Source organism: Gymnoscopelus microlampas (assembly GCF_963454915.1).
Source record: "Gymnoscopelus microlampas genome assembly, chromosome: 22".
NCBI lineage: Eukaryota > Metazoa > Chordata > Actinopteri > Myctophiformes > Myctophidae > Gymnoscopelus > Gymnoscopelus microlampas.
This window is the reverse complement of record NC_139959.1, coordinates 31,525,350-31,535,349: the sequence shown is the minus strand read 5'-3', so window position 1 is coordinate 31,535,349 and position 10,000 is coordinate 31,525,350. Positions and strand designations below refer to the sequence as shown.

Here is a 10,000-nt window from a genome sequence, read left to right as displayed (position 1 = left end):
TGTAAAGAAAGGAAAGTGATACTGATCTGTAGTTGTTAACGTCCAAGGTTTCAAGAGTAGCTTTCTATTCTAACACAGGAACTATTTTCCCACTGCCCATCTGGGTGAAATACCCATGAGATGTGGAGTTACCCAAGGTTCAGTACTCTGGCCTCTTCAATGCAAACTTTATTTACTTGCAGATATTCGCCAAATTATTCAAAAATAAAAATTGCTTATGACACATTTGACGTACCTCTCTCCCACATAATTATAGTCTCATAGATTTGCTGCATGAGTACATTGAACAAATCAAACTTTCCTTCAGCAAAAAAAGAGATGGTTGTCTTTGGTTTCAGGGAAAATGGATGAAAGTGTGTGCTACCGTGACTCCCTGTCTTAGAAGGCTACGGGCCATATTCCAGGTTCGAGTTGCTAAAGCCACTAATATCAGATTTAGGACTAGGCAAGAGGCGTTCCCCCGCAAAAGTTGCTATTCTGGGACACCTCCCGTACCCGCTAAACACCTGCGCTACCCTTTACATTATGCATAGGTGTGGTTTGGGCGTTACAATGATAAAACCAATCACCGTGCCAGATGCCATTACCTTTAATAATAATAATAATAACTTGAATTTATATAGCGCCTTTCTGAAACCCAAGGACGCTTTACGGTACACAAAATAAACAAAATTAATTGCCAAAAGCCTGAGTAAATAAGTGTCTCTTCAGTGCGGACTTGAAAGAGTCCAGTGTTGGTGTCTGGCAAATCTCCATTGGGAGAGAGTTCCAGAGGTCCATATTTATATATGTTGGCTATTTGAAAATAGACGATCTACAAGCTCACAACCGTTCTACCTTTAAGAGAAGACTGCGCTAGCCGTTATCCCTAATCCAATGTACGCTCTCCTAACTCCCTGTCTGCATTGTTGCCTGGTCTGATTATATGGGCTTGTAAATAATGGTAGAACTGTTGTGAGCTTGTAGATCGTCTATTTTCAAATAGCCAACATATGTAAATATGCACACTGTTTAACACATTCCCTGCCAGAGTTTATTCATAAGGTACTCACCCACTGCCAGCGTTTTTGAGTTTTATAGCCTTTTGAACCGTTCACAAAAAAATTATATCCATTAAAATCCGCGATCGGATGGTGTTTATAAACAGCAACGACGGACGTACGAGCCCTCATAATGTTTACACTTTTTTTCCTTTTTCTTCTTCTGTGGTATCGGCCGCTGAAAGAGGCTGCAAACGTCATATCCGTTTGGCTGTGACGTGGCTGTGACGTTTCCCCACCGGCCATCTTAGATTAGCTTAGCCTCCGATCGGCTATCAGATCGTTTTTAAACACAAAGAGGATAACCGTTCGTCGATCAAAGAAAAGAAAATACAACCGGAGCTTACCATTCGTTTTTTAAACCGTGTGAAAATCATGATCTTTAGCCAAAACCAGGGAAAAACTGTTTTTTCAAGATAAAAAACGAACCGGAAACGGTTGTCGGAAATTTTCTCATAGGATGGGTCGGAAGCGTCATGGGGAAAAAAAAATAATCAAGGATGGTACCAAAACATTTTTTTTTCGTTATTAAACCACATAAAAAGACGATCCCGAGATATCTCGGGATACGCAGGTAACGGGTGGATTTAATGTCCCGAGATATCTCGGGATTGGCAGTATATGTGTTAATGGACAACATATATAGGTTTGAGATGCTCATGTGGCCTATTGTAGTCGCTTCTTTTGGGCTTGTTTTCATAGACCTGGTTCCTTATTTCTCTTAAATTCTGGCAACAACTCTGCAGCCGCACTGTGGGGATTAAACATGGAGCACACACACCCAATGTTTGGCTTTTAAGCTCTGGACTTTGATTGCTTTTCAGTAAAACCACATGTGATAGACATAAGTATAAAGTATCACCTACATGTTACTGATTAGAGAGAATTTTATATTTTTGTAATCAGTTCATTCTTTCCTGCGTAATCGATGAATAAAACTGACATGTGTAAATTGGAGCATTGCATTGCGCGATGCACAAATTGTCTTCTTTAAGTAGACTATCATCTTATATAAACACAATTGACACAAGGAATTGACACCCTCCCTTCTGCTGATTATAGTAAAATTAGAATCACAGAGATTTGTTGACAATAATAGCCTAGTAGAGAGAGGTGCGCGCTGTGCGTCCTGGCCGTCTCCACGAATTCATTGCAGTCTGTGCGCTCTTGCGGGTGATTTTAGAATCCGCTGTGCGCTTTCTGCTTTCTTCTTTCCACTTCTGATATCAGTTTTTTGAAAAAACTTACATTGCTATAATATCAGTGGTTCTAAAACTTAATGTCAAAGAGCCCCAAAATGATATGTATTTGGCCACGGACTCCCATCTCAAAATATATTGTTCCAGGGACCCCCTAGAAGAAAAGATTTGAGTTAAAAAAATATATATATATTCAAAGATTTGCACAAATGTTCACGATTTTTCAAAAATAGCAGATCTATTCACCTGTTTCCTCGGCTATGTGTTTTCCACTTCCTGTCGATTTCATTGGATATCATTGGTCATCTGACCAGTTTCATTTGATTTCATTGGATCAAATCGACAGGAAGTGGAAAAGTGACACAGATGCTTTCCCGGATTGAATGTGTTAAAAAAGAATTGGAGGATTCATGTCCAAACAACACTTAGAAAAACATACAGTATCCATGCGTTCATCTCCAACAGGTTACACTAACGTAAGGATCTTCTCTCATGGTCTCCAGACAGTTACAGCTCATTCAGAATGCAGCTGCCAGAGTTCTATCTTTAACTAAGAAAGTGGCACACATTACAACGATTCTCAGATCTGTGCACTGGCTTCCAGTGAGTCATAGAATAGATATCCTCGAGCGGTCTGTTCCCTGAGCTAAAACATTTACACAGTTATTATTTCAGACACAGTTGAAACAAACCTCCAGAGGATCTGTGGCTTGAAAAGAATGTTGTTCTCTCCACTGCCTTTTATTCAAATAAATTCAGCGTACACCTGTTTCCTTATAATGCCTATCTTATTTTTGTTTTCTGTATGTTAAAAACATACTCACTCTCTCTCTCTCTCTCTCTCTCTCTCTCTCTCTCTCTCTCTCTCTCTCTCTCTCTCTCTCTCTCTCTCTCTCTCTCTCTCTCTCTCTCTAGGTGAAGTACAAGGAGAAGTTTGATAAGGAACACGGTCAAAGGCCGTGTTACAACCCTGTCGACTGTCTGTCCTTCAAACACACACAGGCCGCCTCCGCACTGGCTAGTCAGGTACACACACGCACACACACACACACACACACACACACACACACACACACACACACACACACACACACACACACACACACACACACACACACACACACACACACATGAATGCAGAAACGTGAAAAGCTCTGTTCCATCTCCGGTCAAACTGGAAACCAACATTAGCCATTTCACCACTTCTCACATAAAACACGGAAGAGGTGGCTGTGTGTGTGTGTGTGCGTGCATGTGTGTGCGCGCGCGTCTTAAAACAGAAAGTAAATCTTCCCACGAAGCCTTTAGAACTGTTACCATAGTTACGCCCACACAACAGCCTGAAATTTGAATGACGTGTTGAAGGGCAACATGCACACGTTTGTGAGAGTGTTACTGTGTGTCATTCTTATATAAGAGGTTGTGATGCCCTGAAGCTCTGAATATTAACAACCTGACACACTTCACCACGCACGCACGTACACACACACACACACACACACACACACACACACACACACACACACACACACACACACACACACACACACACACACACACACACACACACACACACACACACCACACACACACACACACACACACACACACACACACACACACACACACACACACACACAGATGAGAACATAGATTGGTGAGCTGAGCCACTGAATATTTTTTACGGATGAATGAATGCAGAACAATATTTATTTTTGCAAAACCAACCACTGTTGAATTTATTCTGTATTGAGACAGTCAGTATGATAGCTGAGAGGGAGACAGTTTGGTAGAGACAGAGAAGATAAGGCTTTGGTGATATCTGATCCAAATGACAAATACAGTAGTTGATGTTATAGCTTGTAGTATTGTCCATTTGTTGTGTACATTAATTCTGAAATGTAATTTAGCAACATAATAAACACATTGCTACACTTTAACTATGGCTGGTGAAAGTCCAACTTATAATTCAATACATTGATTCCAGAGGCACCGACTATTTTACAGATAAGTACATTGGTGCAAGTGATAGCTTTTTGTTAAAACAAAACGTTTTTTTCTGTTAAAAGGTTAAAGCACTATATTGTGATAGTAATAATTGCTATTGACTGTTTGATGTGTGAAAGGTTTGATTAAATCAACACAGTACGTCAGACCACGGTGTAAGCCACACCCAGCTAGATCAGTTGTCAGGACAATCAACATACAATTTGAGAGAAATATGACACAAATGAAATAATTCAATTTTTCCCACTACACCAATCTTCAGCCAATCAGGAGAAAGTACCCATTTATCAGCTTAAAATGCATAGTGTTCCAGGTCCAATCTCTTTGTGTCATCACTTCCAATTTCACTTGTTTAATCTGTATCCTGTGTGAGTTCTCTCTCCTGATTGGATACAATTGGTATCCCGACCTGAACACGGATTTTCTGTTTAACAAAGAGCTGGAGGGACGGGGAGACCCCTGTTACTGAACAAACACTTATTTTAACAAAAAAAACATATCACTTAGCCTACCTTTAAAGCTCGTCTTGAAATAGTATTTGTCTGTTATGTTACACTGTGATGTAAGCAACACAGCTGCAGCCACTCATTAATAATGGGTTTGTAATACTGTTCACTGTAATACTGGCTCTGGTCATACTTAAATTGATCACACCCATTATTGATTTTATTAGCTGCAGCTTCTTCATTTACTTATTTGATCATGGTGATGATGTGTATGTGTTTATTATTTTGTCCATCAGGTGAAATATAAATCCAAGCAGAAAGCAGAAGGTTCTACTGACCAGCCCAAGCTGCTACATCTGGAACATATCCTGAACGCCAACAAACTGCAGAGCAATGTACACAACATTACTACACAATACACACTACACACTATCACTGCTACAATGTGTTATTAGACACATTGATTGTGATTATAAGTCACTCTAAGTGACTCAGTCAAAGTAAAAAGAATCACACCCTGTGTGAAGGTAGCGGCGCCTTTGATACATTATGTCATCGATATGTGTTTATAATGTGTTTATAGCCATGTGTCATGTGAAGCTTGACCAATCACTTTGTTGACGGGTCTGACCAATCAGAACGTTGACGGGTCTGACCAATCAGAACGTTGACGGTGAACACGGACAAAGTCAGGTACAGAGCAGGATCCGCTCTATACCTTTAGGTATAGAGTGGATCCTGCTCTGACCAATCAGAACGTTGACGGTGAACACGGACAAAGTCAGGTATAGAGCAGGATCCGCTCTATACCTAAAGGTATAGAGCGGCTAGCGCCGCTAAAAATAGCAAAACAAAATAATTCTGACCACACTCCAGGAATGTCATAATTTTTTGTAACTTATAATGACACTATAATTCATTATAGCAGTGAATATAATACATTATAAAATCATTAGAATGTATTACAACAACTATGATAAATATAATACTGTCTGTCTGTCTGTCTGCCTGTGTAGGTAGAGTACAGGAAAAAGTATCAGCAGTCTATAGGACAGTCCCATGTGACTGTGGAAACCGCTGAACAGCGCCACCACAGGGAGAATGCAGTACTGCATAGCCAGGTTAGTTATACTGTTCAGTACACACACACACACACACACACACACACACACACACACACACACACACACACACACACACACACACACACACACACACACACACACACACACACACACACACACACACACACACAGTGGTGATTCAATGATTTTAATAATGAGTTTTGAGGAGGGGTTAAAGTATCTTTTTTGACAGATGCTCGCCGCCAACAGAGCTAGAATGCAGCGGTGGAAAGTAACTAAGTACATGTACTCAAGTATCAACTGTGTGTGTGTGTGTGTGTGTGTGTGTGTGTGTGTGTGTGTGTGTGTGTGTGTGTGTGTGTGTGTGTGTGTGTGTGTGTGTGTGTGTGTGTGTGCGCGTGTGCGTGTGTGTGTGTGTGTGTTTTCAGGTGAAGTACAAAGAGGAATATGAGAAAAATAAGGGCCGTGGTCTGATGGAGTTTGGAGACACTCAAACATACAGAGTATCTAAAGAGGCTCAGATGATACAGAGTGAGGTATCTATAATATCCACATCTATCTGTATTCTGTAATCTATCCATCTATAGAAATACAGTACATCTATATAACATATCGTTGCTGTTAGATATACAATATTACAGTTATCTACAGTATTCTTTTGTACACTGTCACACAAAAGTAGCAAAATAGCCGATCTATAAGCTCACAGCGCGTCGCATTTAGATCAGGGGTCTTCAACAGGGGGTCCTCAGAGTTACTGCAGGGGGGCCACCAAATCTTTGTCTGATATGACACTTTTATTACATTACGCTTTACATCAACCACTTGAACCCTAGCATCCCTATTCTGAGGAGAACTTCAGCCTAAAATAGCAGATCTACAAGCTCACAACGCCTTGCAGCGCGAGGCGTTGTGAGCTTGTAGATCTGCTATTTTTGGCAAAGAGGTTTGGTGTAGAGGGATCTACGAGCAGACCAAGTTAAAAAAAAAAGGAGTTCATCTGAAACACAATGTTATACAACATAGAGGGGGTCCCTGCTTCATCTCTCTCTCAGCTAGGGGGTCCTTAGCCTGAGTACGTTGAAGACCCCTTGTTTAGATGTTTTCCGTTTCTTTTTTTTATCAAAGTGAAAGTGGTTAAATGTGTCGGTAGCTTTTATAGATATTCAACCAATGAAAAGTATTAACAAGATCTTGTGACTAAATAATTACTGCATTGGATCCAGTTCTTTTTCATTTTCCTGCAAAGTAACAGTTTTGGACACAGAAGTTCCACCTGACAGCGGCAACATAAAAAAATTGTACGAGACATTGGGTTCTCTCTATCTACTTTGAGGACTTGTGTGAATATGTGAACTTTTGTGTCTGTCTGTCTGTCTGTCTGTCTGTCACTTTCCCGTCTCTCTCTCTCTCTCTCTCTCCATCAGAGGGAGTATCGTAGAGATTATGAGGACCAGATGAAAGGCAGAGCTCCGTTGGATGTTGATCAGACGCCAGCATACCTGACAGCACGCCATGCTAGCAGCCTGCTGAGTGAGGTAACACACACGCACACGCACGCGCACGCACGCGCACACACACACAGCACGCCATGCTAGCAGCCTGCTGAGTGAGGTAACACACACGCATGCGCACGCATGCGCGCGCACGCACACACACACAGCACGCCATGCTAGCAGCCTGCTGAGTGAGGTAACACACGCACACACACACACACACACACACACACACACACACACACAGCATGCCATGCTAGCAGCCTGCTGAGTGAGATAACACACACACGCATGCTCGCACGCACACATACACGCACGCACGCACGCACGCACGCACGCACGCACGCACGCACGCACGCACGCACGCACGCACGCACGCACGCACACACACACACACACACACACACACACACACACACATACACATACACATACACACACACACACACACACACACACACACACACACACACACACACACACACACACACACACTCACATTAATGTCTCTCTCTCTCTCTCTCTCTCTTTGTAGAAAGAGTACAGGAAAGACTTGGAACAGGAAGTAAAGGGCCGAGGCTTGTCTGGTCTTGGCCTGGAAGAGACTCCTGAGCTACTGAGAGTTAAACATGCCACTCAAATATTGAACCAGGTGAGACACACACACACACACACACACACACACACACACACACACACACACACACACACACACACACACACACACACACACACACACACACACACACACACACACACACACACACACAGTAACTTCCTCCATGTGTAATGTCATGACACAATGCAGTTCCATTCTGCTACTAGTAGGCCCCTAGCCTCCTTTTCAAAACCTCTAATTCTCTGCATTTTTGTAGCACATACAACTGATATTTACAGCCCATTTTCAACCTGCTATACCATTAAAGGCTGAAGATGTCAAAAAATAAATACATAAATATACATAATATATTCTTTTGAAAAGTTTGTAGATCTAACAAGCTCGCGGCACGTCGCTGATGCATTGCAAGCTTGTATATCTAATTGTCCCCAATGCAACAAAATATAATTTAGTCTTACATGGCTAATCAGCGGCGCTTCTGGCTCAGCCGGATGCTCCGACCGACACAGCTGTGTTCTATGTATCAGACAAGGCATGGTTTTCTACACTCAATCGTTTGGAGCTAAGAGTCACCACAGGTCAAACCCAAACCTCAAGTTACACCACAGGTCACCTCTATGCCGCCCTGACACCCTGATACTGATCTGTAACAGGAACCGTATAGTAGACGAGACCAGCCGCCATTTATGTATATTGACTTTGTTACATCTCTGTGTGTCTGTGTGTGTGTGCGTGTGTGTGTGTGTGTGTGTGTGTGTGTGTGTGTGTGTGTGTGTGTGTGTGTGTGTGTGTGTGTGTGTGTGTGTGTGTGTGTGTGTGTGTGTGTGTGTGTGTGTGTGTGTGTGTGCGTGCGCGCCCCCCAACAGAAGGAGTATCGTAAGGACCTGGAGACGGAGATCGTGGGTAAAGGCATGGAGCTCAGTTCTGATGTTCTGGAAATGCAGAGAGCAAAGAACGCCACCGAAATACAGAGCCAGGTACTTATCCAGTTGACTGAGTGTGCGCGTGCGTTTGCGCACGCTCTCCCGCATGCACATTTTTGGATCGATGCTAATAGGCTCTATGCACAGCAGCCATATTATCACTTCCTTCACAGGTGTTACCAATGATACTAATGAAGGCTCTGTTCCATTTAGTGTAACACAGTGACCCCCATAACTCTGAGAGTGTTCAAATGGAACCAAATGGACCCGTAAGGGTCCATTTGGTTCCATTTGTACACTCTCAGAGTTACACACCCGCAAGAAGTGTTTCCAGTGAGCCAACATGCACAACATCAGCACCCTGACTCTGTTTGACCAGAATGGAACAGAGCCTTCATTAGTATCATTGGTAACACCTGTGAATTTCTTCACAATATGGCTGCTGTGCATAGAGCCTATTATCCGATGAACTGTGTGTTGCAGAGGGCCTATAAGCAGGTGGATCATATGAGAGAGAGCTCCTACAGTTCAGTGACGGACACGCCTGAACTGCTTCATGCAGCCTACCTCAAAGACGTGTACAGCCAGGTCAGTGTGTGTGTGTGTGTGTGTGTGTGTGTGTGTGTGTGTGTGTGTGTGTGTGTGTGTGTGTGTGTGTGTGTGTGTGTGTGTGTGTGTGTGTGTGTGTGTGTGTGTGTGTGTGTGTGTGTGTGTGTGCAACATTGGTAAGCGCTGTTGTAGAGCGCTACTCAGTTTACGATGGTAGATACTTATAGCTATACATTCTAGCAGTGGTGGAAAACATACTAAAATGTTTTACTTAAGTAAAAGTATCAATACTGCAATATAGAAATACGCTGTTAAAATTGGAAATACTCAAGTAAAGTACAAATACCTCAACATTGTACTTAAGGACAGTACTGGAGTACATGTACTTAGTTACTTTCCACCACTGCATTCTAGCGCTGTTGGCGGCGAGCTAATGGAAATTCCAAATCAGCCAGCTTTCTACAAAGGGGCTCCTGATGGGAGCTGATGATGCGTGTGCGTTCGCAGTGTGTGTGCGCACCTGCTGACACGGCATAAATTACCACAGTCAGCGCAGCAATCACAGTGTGAAAAAAGTTTGATTGGATGAACAAAATCCAGAACAAACTGTGGTGTCTCTATACTGCCTCCCCCTGG

General features: G+C 42.6%; 2 protein-coding genes across 3 annotated transcripts in view; both read left to right on the top strand.

The window, feature by feature from the left end:
* nebl (nebulette) overlaps window positions 1-10,000 on the top strand; it is a 155,742-nt gene that overhangs the window by 134,462 nt on the left and 11,280 nt on the right. The window lies entirely within an intron of this gene.
* Window positions 1-10,000, top strand: part of LOC311039038 (uncharacterized protein) — a gene marked incomplete at its 5' end in the record, with an annotated part of 25,642 nt that overhangs the window by 12,183 nt on the left and 3,459 nt on the right. Inside the window, 7 exons of the mRNA XM_084048680.1 lie at window positions 4,989-5,087; window positions 5,709-5,813; window positions 6,206-6,313; window positions 7,205-7,315; window positions 7,809-7,925; window positions 8,759-8,869; window positions 9,299-9,403. Coding sequence (XP_083904806.1) covers window positions 4,989-5,087; window positions 5,709-5,813; window positions 6,206-6,313; window positions 7,205-7,315; window positions 7,809-7,925; window positions 8,759-8,869; window positions 9,299-9,403 — 756 coding nt within the window. The remainder of the gene's footprint in view (window positions 1-4,988; window positions 5,088-5,708; window positions 5,814-6,205; window positions 6,314-7,204; window positions 7,316-7,808; window positions 7,926-8,758; window positions 8,870-9,298; window positions 9,404-10,000) is intronic.